A 14,011-nucleotide genomic window follows, 5' to 3' on the forward strand; every position below is an offset into this window, starting at 1 on the left:
TATGTAGTCTGGGATATATGAAGCATTCTAGAAAACTTGGGGAATTCACTGTTGTGTGTTTCCCTGGGTACTGAGTTCCTTGACTAATTTGCTTCTTCACTTTTTGGAGTAATCTTATGTTTGTTTTATATATTATATCTAGGACCTTAGCTGTATTTGGTGGGGTAGAGAGAAGTATGTCTACTTCACATTGTCCTGAAACTGGAAATCCAATCCTTATCTTTCTAAAAGTAGATTTTAAAGCCTCTTTCTTGCCTATTTATGGATGAAAAAATTAATTTTCAATTTGTTGGAGAAGGGAGTATGCCTTCTGCAGATTAGCAGAGTGGGTAGCATAGTGTATATACTCAGTGAATATTAATCAGATCTCCACAATGGTCACTATGCATTCTGGTTAAGTTGCTCTGGCGTAGAACCTACCTCTCACAGATTGTAAATATGTCTGTTTTCCAAGGGGAACTTAAATTGGCCTTTCGCTCTGAGAATTCGGTATTTTTTGCTGTGGGATATAAGGTTGTAGGTTATACAGTCATGTTGATTTATCATCCCAACTGTAGACAGCTTCGAGGGAAAAAGAGGGTTCTAAGATAATTAGGGCCAGACAAGCAGTATAAGCAGAGGATGTAATGGGCAAAGTGAAACATATGGTCACTCTAGTTATACCTGTTCTGTGAATTTAATACTGACTTAATTTAGGAATAGTGGTATTAAAACATTTTCTCAAGTGCCACAGATGTATGCTGGTATATGCACTTGCGTGAGCATACTCACACACATACACACACTCAAGCATTCATACCTAATAATAAAGAGATGAAGGAGAGTTATATAGGCTGGCTAAGTTAATGTAGGATTTTTCCTAAAGAGAATGTTCTTCTATTCATTTCCTTCAGACTTGTCCACAGAGGCCACCTGCAGTTCTTTTAAATGCCATTAATGCTTACACAAAAAGGGCATTCTAGTTAACGTGGTTTGTCAGGAAGAAATGCTTATTAAAATGTCTTGGAATAAATGGAATGCAAAGTTTGAAAAGGTCCAATTCACAGCTTTTCTTCAAGTTATAAAATGGGAATTACTTCAGGTGTAAATAATTCATCCCGACAAATTTGTTTTGTTTGGTGTGTGCCTGCTTGCCTGCCTGCTAATCGATGATTTTATTTTTGGAGCCCTGTGACATTAGCCCCTTGTTAGTTGAGCACTTCTCGTGAATTAGAGTGTTCTGACCCACAAGGATCTGGACCTCTGAGTTCTGTTTCCCTGAACTGTTTGTACTTTTTTTTAGACAGTCTTCCAAACAGAAGAAGGCTATTCAAACTGCTATCCGCAAAAATAAAGAGGCAAATGCAGTGCTGGCCCGGCTGAACAGTGAACTCCAGCAGCAGCTCAAGGTAAGGAGCTTCCTGAAATCGGATTACTAGGCTTTTCATCTGGTGCCTTTGTTTTGACCATTGGCTGAGCACCTGGTTCCATTCCAGTTGGTAAGACTTGCATCTTTGTTCTCAAAGGTCTTTTGGAAGACAGAATTGCTGCACTTAGGTTTCATGGGTTGGTTCTTGTATGTTTACAGGAAGACTAGTAACTTGACTATGCAGGCTACATATTGTGTATTAGTTAGTAGGACAGAGAACCTCTTACAAAGGCTGTCAGAAGCATTCTTCATTGTCATAAGCTTCTGAATTAAACCCTCAATTGTGTAGATCCTCCCTGAATGATGCTATACTTATTTAGATGGAAGAGGGTAGCCCTGACACAATCAAAGGCCCAACCTCTCCTGTGGACAAATGGTTCCCTATCACCTTCTCAAGAACATCACCCCTGCCTTTTTCTCTTCACTGTTAATCTCCCCCGTATTAGTTTTTTAGGACTGCCATTAACAGAGTACTACAATCTTGGTGGCTTGAAGTAACAGAAATCACTTCTCACGACTCTGGAGGCTAGAAGTCTGAAATCAGAGTGTCAGCAGAGCCATCCCCTCTCTCTGAAGGCTTTTGGGAAGAATCCTTCCGTCTTTCTTCCCAGCTTCTGGTAGTTGCTGGCAATCCTGGGCATTCCTTGGCTTCCAGATGTATCATTCCAGTATCTGTCTCACTGTCACATTATGTTTTCTCTGGATCTCTGTCTGTATCCAAATTCCTCTTCTTATTATGTCCTCTTCTTATAGGGACACCAGTTATTGAATTAAGGCCTGCCCTAATTTAGCAGAACCTCATTTTAATTACATCTCCAAAGATCCTATTTCTGTATGAGGTAACATTTACAGGTACTGGGGGTTAGGGTTTAAGCATATCATTTTGGGGGATACAGTTCTACCCACTGCATCCCCTGATTGTCTACTGCATCACTCCCATCCACATAAACATGCTCCAGTATTGTCCATTACCTTGACCTCCCATCCTTTTTTTTTTTAATAATAAATTTATTTTTTATTGGTGTTCAATTTGCCAACATACAGAATAACACCCAGTGCTCATCCTGTCAAGTGCCTCCCTCAGTGCCTGTCACCCATTCACCCCCACCCCCCGCCCTCCTCCCCTCCACCACCCTAGTTCGTTTTCCAGAGTTATGACCTCCCATCCTTGTTCAGCTGCAGCCCCCTGTCTCTGCTCTCCTTCCCAGCTAGGTGTCCTAGCAGTTGCTTTTCATTTACTCTCCATCCTCACCAATAGCTTTTTTTCTCTCCACTTCAGTGTGGTGTCACTCTCCTCCATTCACATCCCTCCTATAACCAAATCCAAAGGGCCTCTTTCAATGTTATTTGAATTTTCAGAAGAATTCTATACAATTGACCATTGCCTCCTCCGAAGTTGCCTTTCTCACTGGCTTTTGGGCTATTATACTATTTTCATGTTCCTTCTCCCTCCTTCCCTCCCTTCCTGGTGCTTCTTCTTTAGCATTCTCTGCTATTTCTTCCTTCTTTGATTTTTCTTTTATTACTCCCCCTTTGTCCTGATATTTTATTACCAACATTTTCAAGTATACAAGAAAGGTGAAAGAATCCTATGGTAAATACTTTTATAGCCACCTCTTTTAACATTTTACTGTATTTGTTTTATCACATATCTATCCCTCTGTTCATCAGTTATTTTTAGCATTTTTAAGTAAATTGCAGACATTTATATGCATCCCCTAAACATTACAACATGCAGATCATTAACGAGAGTTGAATATTTTTACAGGTTTTTCTGATGATATAAATTTTATATACAATGAATGCACAAATCTTAAATGTGCCATTTGCTGAGTTTTTACAAATGCATATACTTATGGAAGCCAAAACCCTATCGTGACATAGAACATTACCATCACCCTAAGAGGCTCCCTCATGCTCCTTCCCTGTCAATTCCTGCCCCACGCACACAGAGGCAACTACTGTTCTTACTTTGTTATGCTATAGTGTTGTTTATTCTGTAATTTTATGTAAATGGTGTTCTCTAATATGTACTTTTGTGTAAAGCTTAGTATTACATGTTTGCGATTCATTGATACTGCATGTGTCAGTAATCCATTCCTTTTTACTGCTAGATAGTATTCCATTGAGTGATTATGCCACAATTTTATCAGTTCTTTTTTTTTAATCAGTTCTTTTAATCGACACCTCAGCTGTTGCCAGTTTTTGGCTATTTTGAAGAAAACCACATTCTTGAATAAGTCTTTGTGTGGAGATATGTTCTCATTTCTCTTGGGGAAATACCTAAGATTTGGGTTAGTGGCAAATGTATGTGATTAGTTTTATTAGAAACTGCTAGTGCTTTTCCCAAAGCAGTTGTAGGTATTTTGTGCTCCTCCCACCAGAGCACGAGAATTCCTGTTGTTCCACATCTTTGCCGACATTTGGTGGTGGTCTTTTAATTTTAGTTGATCCTGTGGTGATTTAGTTTTTATTTTGTATCTCCTTGATGCTTAATTTTGCTGAGCATTTTTTATTGCAATTCTTTACCTTCCATATATTTTATGAAGTGTCTGTTCAAAATATGTGGCCATTTTAAACATTGTTTTTAGTCTTTTTTTTGTGGCATTTTAAGTTAGATGCTTTTTATATTATCTTGGTTACTAGGCCTTTGTCAGATACCTGTTTTATAAATGTTTTCTTTCATTCTTTCATTTTCTTAACTGTATCTTTTCATGAACATTTTTAATTTTTATAAAGTCTGATTTATCATTTTTCCCCTCTATGGTTCTTATTTTCTTCCTATATAAAGAAACTGCCTACATCTAAGTTATGAAGATAGTCTCCTATGTTTTCTCTTAAAGGCTTTATTATTTTAGCTTTTGCATTTAGGTCTAAAGATGCTTTTTAAAACCACTTTATTGAGGTATGACTGATACACAAAAAACTATGCATATTTAATATATGCAATGTGATATATACAGTTTGGAGGTAATTATATATCCATGGACCCATCACCACAATTTATGCCATAAAACTATTCATCACCTCTACAAGTTTCCTTCCCCCTCTTTATTTATTATCATCATTATTATGTTGTATATGTGACAAGAACACTTAAGATCTACCCACTTGGGATCCCTGGGTGGCGCAGCGGTTTGGCGCCTGCCTTTGGCCCAGGGCGCAATCCTGGAGACCCGGGATCGGGTCCCGCATCGGGCTCCCGGTGCATGGAGCCTGCTTCTCCCTCTGCCTGTGTCTCTGCCTCTCTCTCTCTGTGACTATCATAAATAAAAAAAAAATTAAGATCTACCCACTTAACAAATTGTTAATTATACACCACACTATAATTAATTGTAGGCACTATTGCTGTATAGTAGATCTCTAGGCCTTACTCATTCTGGATAACTAAAACTTTGTACCCTTTGAATAGTACTTTCTCATTTCCCCCAGCCCTGAACAACTACATTCTATACTCTCCTTTTATGAGTTTCACTTTTGTAGATTCCTCATGAGTGGTATCACTTAGTATTTGTCTTTCTGTGTCTGGCTTATTTCCCTTAGCTTAATATCCTCCAAGTTTTATCTATGTTGTTGCAAATGGCTGAATTTCTTTATTTTTTCTTAAAAAAATTAAGGCTGAATAATATTACACGGTATGTATATACATTTTCTTTATCCATTTGTCCATTGGTAGGCATTAAAGGTTCCTTCCATGTCTTGGATATTGTGAATAATGCTGCAGTGAAAATGAGAGTACAGATATCTCTTCGAGATACTGATTTTTTTTTGAGATACTGATTTTAATTCCTTTGGATATATATACACAGAAGTTGGGTTGTATTAGGTAGTTCTATTTTTTCAGCTTTATTGAGATATAATTGACATATAACAGTATGTATAGGTATACAACACATTTATTTGATACATTTACATATTGCAATAAGATTGTCATAGTATTGTTAATTAATACCTTTATCACCTCACAAAATTACCAATTCTTTTATGTGGTTAGAACATTTAAGATTGACTGTCTTGGCAACTTTCAATTATGTAATACATATTGTTTACTATAGGCATCATGTTGTACATTAGATCCCTAGAAATTACTCATCTTAGAACTGGAGGTTTGGACCCTTGGTTAACATCTCTCTGTTTCCCCCTAGCCCCTGGCAACTGCCGTTCTACTTTCTATGAATTTGGCTTTTTTTACATTCCACACACAGGTGGTATCATGCAGTATTTGCGTTTCTCTGTCTGACTTATTTCCCTTGGCATAGTGCCTGCAAGGTCCATCCATGTCACAAATGATAGAATTTCTTCTTTCTTATGGCCGAATAGTACTCCATTCTATGTATGTACTACATCCTTATCCATTCATCTGTAGACAGATACTAATGTTTTCATATCTTGGCTATTGTAAATAATGCTGCAGTGAACATGAGAGTACAGATATTCCTTTGAGACTCTGATTTTTATTTTCTTTGAATACCCAGAAGTGGGATTGCTGGATCATATGATAGTTTTTTTTTAAAATATTGAGAAGCCTCCATACTGTTTTCCATGGTGGCTGCACCAACTTACATTCCTACTAGCAGTATACAAGGATTCCCTTATCTCCACATTTTTGGCAACACTTATTTCTTACTTTTTTGATAATAGCCATTCTAACAGGTGTGAGGTGATACCTCATTGCAGTGTTTTTATTTTTTAAGTAAGCTTCCACCCAGTGTGGGGCTTGAACTCACAACCCTGAGATCAAGAGTTATCTGCTTATCAGCTGAGCCAGCCAGATACCTCTCATTATGGTTTTGATTATATGTCCTTGGTGATTACTGATGTTGGGCGTCTTTTTACCTGCCTGTTGGTCATTTGTTTTGGTATGTTGTGTTTCCATTTTCATTTGTTTCAAGATAGTTTTTGATTCCTTCTTTGACCTGTTGGTTATTCAGGAGTGTGTTAATTTCTATATATTTGTGAATTTTTCAGCTTTCTTCCTGTTAGTTGAGTTCTACTTTCATTAGCACTGTGGTCAGAGAAGATACTTAGTATAATGTCAGTCTTTTTAAGTTTTCTAGGATTTGTTTTGTGACCTATCGTGATATATATCCTGGAGAGTGTTCTATGTACACTTGAGAATATGTATTCTGCAGCCCTGGATGGAATGTTCTTGATGTCTCTTAGGTCCATTTGGTCCAAAGTATAGCTTAGGTTCAACATTGCCTTACTGGTTTTCTGTCTAGATGATATATGCATTGATTTCTCCCTTCATATCTGTTATTAATATATATGTAGCTGCTCTGATGTTAGGTACATACATATTTACAACTATTATATTTTCTTGATGAATTAACCATTTTAACATTATATAATGACCTTATTTGTCTCTTGTTACAGTTTTTGGCTGAAAGTCTATTTTTTTCTGATTTAAATATAGCTCTCCTGCTCTCTTGGTTTTCATTTGCATGAATTACTTTTTTCATCCCTTCATTTTGAGCCTTGTGTGTGACTGTAAAGCTGAAGTGAGCCTCTTGTAGACAACCTGTGGTTGGGTCTTGTTTTTAGCTACTTTATGCCTTTTGATTGGAGAACTTAATACATTTACATTTAAAGTAATTATTGATAGGTAAGGACTTACTAATGCCATCTTAATTTGTTTTCTCACTATTTTGTAGTTCCTTTGTTTCTTTCTTCCTTGCTTATTGCTTTCCTTTGTGCACTGATGATTTTCTGGAGGTTTGGACCCTTGCTCAGTAGTATGCTCTGATTGTCTTCCCTTTCTTTTGTGAATTTACTGTAAGTTTTTGCTTTGCGGTTACTGTGAGGCTCGTATAAAACATAGCTATAACAGTCTGTTTTATGCTAATAACAACTTAACTTTGATTGCATATAAAAACTCTAACCTTTTAGTCCCCCCCCATTTTTGTTTTTGCTGTCACAGTTGACCTCTTTTTATATTGTATATCCATTAGCAAATCATTGTAGCTGTAGCATTTTTTGTTAAAATAATATTTATTGCCTTAATTATATTAATTCCTGTTAAAAGTTACTATCTCACTTTATTTCCTCAAGGTATTAATTGGATGCTAGTCGCTCTAGTGTTGTGCCTATTAATGTTTTATGTTAGTGATTTTTACGATTCTAAATCATAGAATTTCAGAGCTTTAAGGGAGCCAGGAAACTCTCTGACAGATGGGCATAGCAAGGCCCTTGAAATTTGTTGTGACTGGCCCATGGTCCTTTAGCTACCATGTGACAGAGCAGAGAGCAGAGGAGTAGTAATACCAAGTATACAGCACTTTGGCACTCTGATTCCCCATATGATACTGATTTGCTTTTTATTTTTTTTTATTATTGAAGTATAGTTGACGTACAATGCTACATTAGTTTCAGGTGTATTACATAGTGCTTCTACAATTTTGTATATTACTCAGCATTCACTACCACAAGCGTAGTCACCATACAGTGTTATTATAATATTATTGACTATATTCCCTATGCTGTACTTTTCATCTCCATGACTTATTTTATAAATGGAATTTCATACTTCTTGATCTGTTTCACCTATTTTACCCATCCTTCCACTCACCTCCTCTCTGGCATCCACTAGTTTGTTCTATGTATTTAAGAGTCTATTTTTTTTGTTCTTCATTTGTTTTATTTTTTGGATTCCACATATAAGTGGAATCATATGGTATCTGTCATTCTCTGTCTGATGTATTTCACTTAGCATTGTACCCTCTAGATCCATCCATGTTGTTGAAAATGGCAGAATGTCATTCTTTTTCTATGGCTGAGTAATAATTCAGTGTGTGTGTGTGGGGGGGGCATATGTATCACATTTTAAAAATCCATTTGTCTATTGATGGACACTTGGGTTGCTTCTGTATCTTGGCTATTGTAAATAATGCTGCAGTAAACATAGGGGTGCATATATCTTTTCAAATTAATGTTTTTTATTTTCTCTGGATAAATACTGAATATTGGAATTACTGGATTGTATGGTAGTTCTATTTTTCACATTTAAAAAAATGTTATTTATCTATTTGACAGAGAGTATATAAGCAGTGGGAACAAGAAGAGGGAGGAGCAGGCTCCCCACTGAGCAGGAATCCCAATGTGGAGCTTGATCCCAGGACCCTGGGATCATTACCTGAGTTGAAGGCAGATAAATGCTCAACCAACTGAGCCACCCAGGTGCCCCATTTTTTTTTTTTTACATTTTTTGAGGAACCATCATACTGTTTTCCTCAGTGGCTGCACCAATTTACATTCCCACTAACAGTGCATGAGAGTTCCTTTCTCTTCATATCTTCACCAACACTTGTTATTTCTTATCTTTCTTATTCTAGCCATTTTGACAGGTTGTAAGATGATATCACATTGTGATTTTGACTTACCTTTCTTCAGTAACTAGTGATGTTGAACATCTTTTTTATGTGTCTGGTTGTCATTTGAATGTCTTCTGTGGAAAAATGTCTATTTAGGTCCTCTACCCATTTTTTAAAATTGGATTGGGTTTTGTTTTGTTTTGGTATTGAGTTGTATAAGTTCTTTATATATTTTGAATATTAATTCTTCATTAGATAAATCACTTGCAAGTATCTTGTTCAGTTGCCTTTTTGTTGATAGTTTTCTTTGCTGTGCAAAAGCTTTTTGTTTTGGTATAGTTCTATTAGTCTATTTTTGTTTTTGTTTCCTTTGCCTGAGGAGACAGGCAACATTATCCATAAATGTTGCTAAGGTTGATATCCAAGAGATCACTGCCTGTGTTTTCTTTTTTTTTTTTTTTTTTTAAATTTTTTTTTTAAATTTATTTATGATAGTCACACACAGAGAGAGAGAGAGAGGCAGAGACACAGGCAGAGGGAGAAGCAGGCTCCATGCACCGGGAGCCCGACGTGGGACTCGATCCTGGGTCTCCAGGATCGCGCCCTGGGCCAAAGGCAGGCGCCAAACCGCTGCGCCACCCAGGGATCCCTGCCTGTGTTTTCTTTTAGGAGTTTTATGGTTTCAGGTCTCACATTTAGTTGTAATTCACTTTGAATTTATTTTTGTGTATAGTGTAAGAAAGTGGTCCAATTTCATTCTTTTGCATATAGCTGTCCAGTTTCCCCAACACTATTTATTGAAGAGACTGTCTTTTTCCCATTGGATATTCTTGCCTCCTCCTTTGTCATAAATTAATTGACCCTATAAGTGTGGGTTTATTTCTGGGTTCTTTCTTCTGTTCTGTTGATCTGTTTCTGTTTTTGTGCCAGTACCATACTGTTTTGGTTACTATAGTTTTGTAGTATATCTTGAAATCTGGGGTTGTGATACCTCCAGCTTTGTTCTTCTTTCTCAAGTTTGCTTTGGCTATTCGAGGGCTTTTGTTCCATGCAAAATTTAGGATTATTTGTTTTTAGTTCTGTGAAAAATGCTGTTGGTATTTTTTTTTTTTTTTTTTTTTGCTGTTGGTATTTTGATAGGGATTGCATCAAATCTGTAGATTGCTTTGAGTAGTATGGACATTTTAACAATATTTGTTCCCCCCAATCCATGACCATGGAATATCTTTCCATTTGTTTTTGTCATCTTTAATTTCTTTTATCAGTCTTATAGTTTTCAGTCTATAGGTCTTTCACCTCCTTGGTTAATTTTATTCTTAGGTATTTTATTCTTTCTGATGCAGATGTCAATGAGATTGTTTTCTTAATTTTTCTTTCTGCTACTTCATTATTAGTATTTAGAAATGCAGGAGATTTCTATATATTAATTTTATATTCTGTTACTTCACTGAATTCATTTATTCTAATATTTTTTTGGTGCTGTCTTTAGGGTCTTCTATGTGTAATATCCTCATCTGCAAATAGTGGCAATTCTACTTCATTTTTACGAGTTTATTTATTTATTTATTTTTAATTTTTTATTTTATTTTTATTTTTTTTTTAAATTTTTTTTTAATTCTTATTTATTTATGATAGTCACACAGAGAGAGAGAGAGAGAGGCAGAGACACAGGCAGAGGGAGAAGCAGGCTCCATGCACTGGGAGCCCGACGTGGGATTCAATCCCGGGTCTCCAGGATCGCGCCCTGGGCCAAAGGCAGGCGCCAAACCGCTGCGCCACCCAGGGATCCCGTTTTAGTTATTTTTAATTTTTTAAAAGATTTTATTTATTTATTCATGAGAGAGACACATACACACACAGAGGCAGATGGAGACACAGGCTCCATTCCATGCAGGGAGCCTGATGTGGGACTTGATCTCGGGTCTCCAGGACCACACCTTGGGCTGAAGGCAGTGCTAAACCACTGAGCCACCCAGGCTGCCCCATTTTTACAAGTTTAGATGCTTTTTATTTCTTTTTCTTGTCTGATTGCTGCAGCTAGGATTTCTTGTACTATGTTGAATAAAAGTGGTGAGAGTAGAGTAGACATCCTCATCTTATTCCTGATCCTTTTTTTAACAGATTTTTAAATTTATTTATTCATGAGAGACAGAGAGAGAGAGAGAGAGAGGCAGAGACACAGGCAGAGGGAGAAGCAGGCTCCACGCAAGGAGCCTGATGTGGGACTCGATCCCAGGACTCCAGGATTACTCCCTGGGCTGAAGGCAGGTGCTAAACCGCTGAGCTACCCAGGGATCCCCTTATTCCTGATCTTGAAGGAAATACTGATGCTTTCAGTTTTTCACCATTGAATATGGTGTTAGCTATGGGTTTTTCTAGATGGCCTTCATTATGTTGAGGTGTATTACCTTTAAACCCACTTTGTTGAGAGTCTTTATCATGAATGGATGTTGTACTTTGTCGGATGTCTTTTTTGCATCTCTTAAGATAATCATACAATTTCTATCCTTCCACTTGTTAATGCGTGATGTATCACATTGATTATTTGCGAATAGCTATAGGTATTTTTAATTCTCTTTTCCTTTTACCTTTTAATAGAGTTAAGTGGTTAACACTCCATCATATTACAGTGTTAGAGTATTCTGAATCTTACTATATACTTAGATTTACCAGTATGTTATATTTTTTTGTTTTCATGTTGCTGATTACTATCCTTTCATTTCAGCTTGAAGAACTCCTTTTTGCCTTTCTTGGCAAGGTTGGTCTAATGTTGATGAACTCACTCAGCTTTTGTTTTTCAGGGAAAGTGTTTAATCCTTCTTCATTTCCTTTTTTTAAAAGATTTTATTTATTTATTCATGAGAGACAGAGAGAGAGACAGAGACACAGGCAGAGGGAGAAACAGGCTCCACGCAGGAAGCCTGACATGGGACTCGATCCCAGAACTCCAGGATCACACCCTGGACTGAAGGTGGCACTAAACCGCTGAGCCACTTGGGATGCCCCTCCTTCATTTCTGAAGGATTACTTTGCCAAATAGAGTATTCTTGGTTTGCAGTTTTTTTTCTTTGAGTACTTTGAATGTATTATCCCACTCTTTCCTGACCTGTCTGTAAGGTGCTTGCTGAGAAATCTGCTGAGTCTTTTGGTGGTTCACTTGTAAGTTACAGACTTCTTTTGCTGCTTTTCAGATGGTCTCTCTTTGATTTTTGAGTTTTATTTAAATGAATCTTGAAGAGAATCTCTTTAAATTGAATTTGATGAGCTTTATGAACTTTGACCCATATCTCTCCCCAGTTCGGGGAAGTTCTCAGCCATTATTTATTTAAATAAGCTTTCTGCCCATGTCTCTTTTCAACTTCTAGAGGTCCAACAAATCACAAATTATTTCTTTTGATGGTACCCTATAAATGATGTAGCCCTTCTTCACTCTTTTTGATTCTTTTTTTTTGTTCTCTTCTGACTACACAATTTTAAAGTTCTGACTTCTGTCTCCTAGATTCTTTCTTCGTTTGATCCATTTTGATGTTTTTGCTTTCTATTGTAATTTTCATTTCATTCATTCTTCAGCTCCAGAATTTCTATTTGGTTCTTTTTCGTGATTTCTTTCTCTTTGTTAGACTTCTCATTTTGTTCGTGTAATGTGGTTTTCCTGATACTGTCTTTTTGTGTTCTTTTGTACCTCAGTGAGTTTTCTTCAAACAGCTATTTTAAATTCTTTAATAGGAAAAAAAATAAATTCCTTAATAGGTAAATCAAAGATTTCCATGTCTTTGGGATTGGTTATTGGACATTACTACAATATTTTAGTGGTGTCAGACTTCCTTAATTTTTTATGTTCCTTGAAATTTTGCTTTGCTATCTTCATATTTGAAGTAGCAGTCACTACCTCCAATCTTTATTAACTACCTTCAGGAGACAGGTACATTTCATCAGTCCTGCTAGGGATTCTGAGGCTTTCTCAGACCTTTTATCAATGTACCTACTTGACATTTCTTGCTCCCTCTTGTGGCAGAATTATTTAGCTATATCCCACCTCCTGATCCTGCAAAACACCAGGCCAAGTGCTAGAAGCCTGTCTTTTGTTTTCCCAAAGGTGGCGCTAAAGCTCAATTTTGTGGTCTCTCCATGACTCACAGATTTGGGCCTGCACAACCTTTCTGCATGTGCTCACTAGCCACCTGCTAAAGTTTGCTGCCGAGGGCATATGAACAGGTATCTGGCCATAGGAGAGGGGTGTGTGTGTGTGTGTGTGTGTTAGGTGAGAGGTGTGCTGGAAAGTACCCTGTGGGCAGTTGGAGAATCCCCAGAAGTTCATGGGTAGGCTTCTTGATGAGTCTTGCAACACATTTAGTAGGATCTGTGTTTCCTTTAATACCTTTTGAGGGTCTTGTCCTCTGTACTCCCAGTTACCTTCTATCTCTCGGTCATACAGTTTGTAATTCAATACTCTGTATGGGGCAAGAGAAAACTGAGCCTCTTTGGCAGTGTCCCACACAGCTGGGGAAGCGGGATGTGTACTCACACACTCTTATTTCCCCCATGGGAGACATGATGGGCCAAGAGAATCTCTCTTTGCCCTAAGGTGTGCTACCTTGTAGAGAAGTGTGATGTAAGTAAAATCTAACAGTTCCCTCTTCTCTTCCCTAGTGCATCCCAAAGACTTTTTTCCCTCCAGCATTGTGCTAGAACTTCTCTGCTGGAAATTTAGACTTCCACAAAGGCTCTGTAATCTATAGGGGATTGTCTAAAACAGTGTTTTCCATAGACTCCCAGATGGTGGCTAAGAGAGCTAGAGCTGGTTCACAGGCCAGTGCAGGGTCCAGATCTAGGTCTGAGGTCTGTGTGCCTATTACCCAGTACATGGCTGAGTGAGACTCCTCTTGGGTCTTTTGGCATATGTATGATGCTGGATCCCAGAGTTCCCACAAAGGTACTTTGCCCATGAATGAAAGCCTGTTTTTTTGTTTTTGTTTTTTTTGATATTGTTGTTGGCAGGGGAACATGGACAAGGGATGTCTTACACAGCCGTGATACTGATGTCACTCCTGGTAGTTTTGTCATTTTTTGATGAACTTTCATAGTGTTTTCCATAGTGGCTACGTCAATGTCTATGATCTACCTCAAATTAAGTTTTTTGAGATTAGAGTGAAGGTTTATTTTTTCCCTATATCAATATCTAATCTAACATCATTTGTGGAAAATAATTTTTTTCCTCCTTAAATTACTTTGGTCCCCTTGTCAAAAGTCTAATGGCCATATAAATGTAGTTTTATTTTTGGGTTCTTATTCT

The 14,011-nt window shown here is 37.3% G+C and overlaps 1 protein-coding gene across 6 annotated transcripts in view; it reads left to right on the forward strand.

Moving 5' to 3' along the window:
* Window positions 1-14,011, forward strand: part of REPS2 (RALBP1 associated Eps domain containing 2) — a 227,493-nt gene that overhangs the window by 201,566 nt on the left and 11,916 nt on the right. For all 6 annotated transcript variants that reach the window (XM_041740770.1, XM_041740772.1, XM_041740771.1 and 3 more), the window contains one exon: window positions 1,283-1,388. In XM_041740770.1, coding sequence (XP_041596704.1) covers window positions 1,283-1,388 — 106 coding nt within the window. The remainder of the gene's footprint in view (window positions 1-1,282; window positions 1,389-14,011) is intronic.

The sequence above is a fragment of the Vulpes lagopus genome, chromosome X (assembly GCF_018345385.1).
Source record: "Vulpes lagopus strain Blue_001 chromosome X, ASM1834538v1, whole genome shotgun sequence".
Taxonomy (NCBI): domain Eukaryota; kingdom Metazoa; phylum Chordata; class Mammalia; order Carnivora; family Canidae; genus Vulpes; species Vulpes lagopus.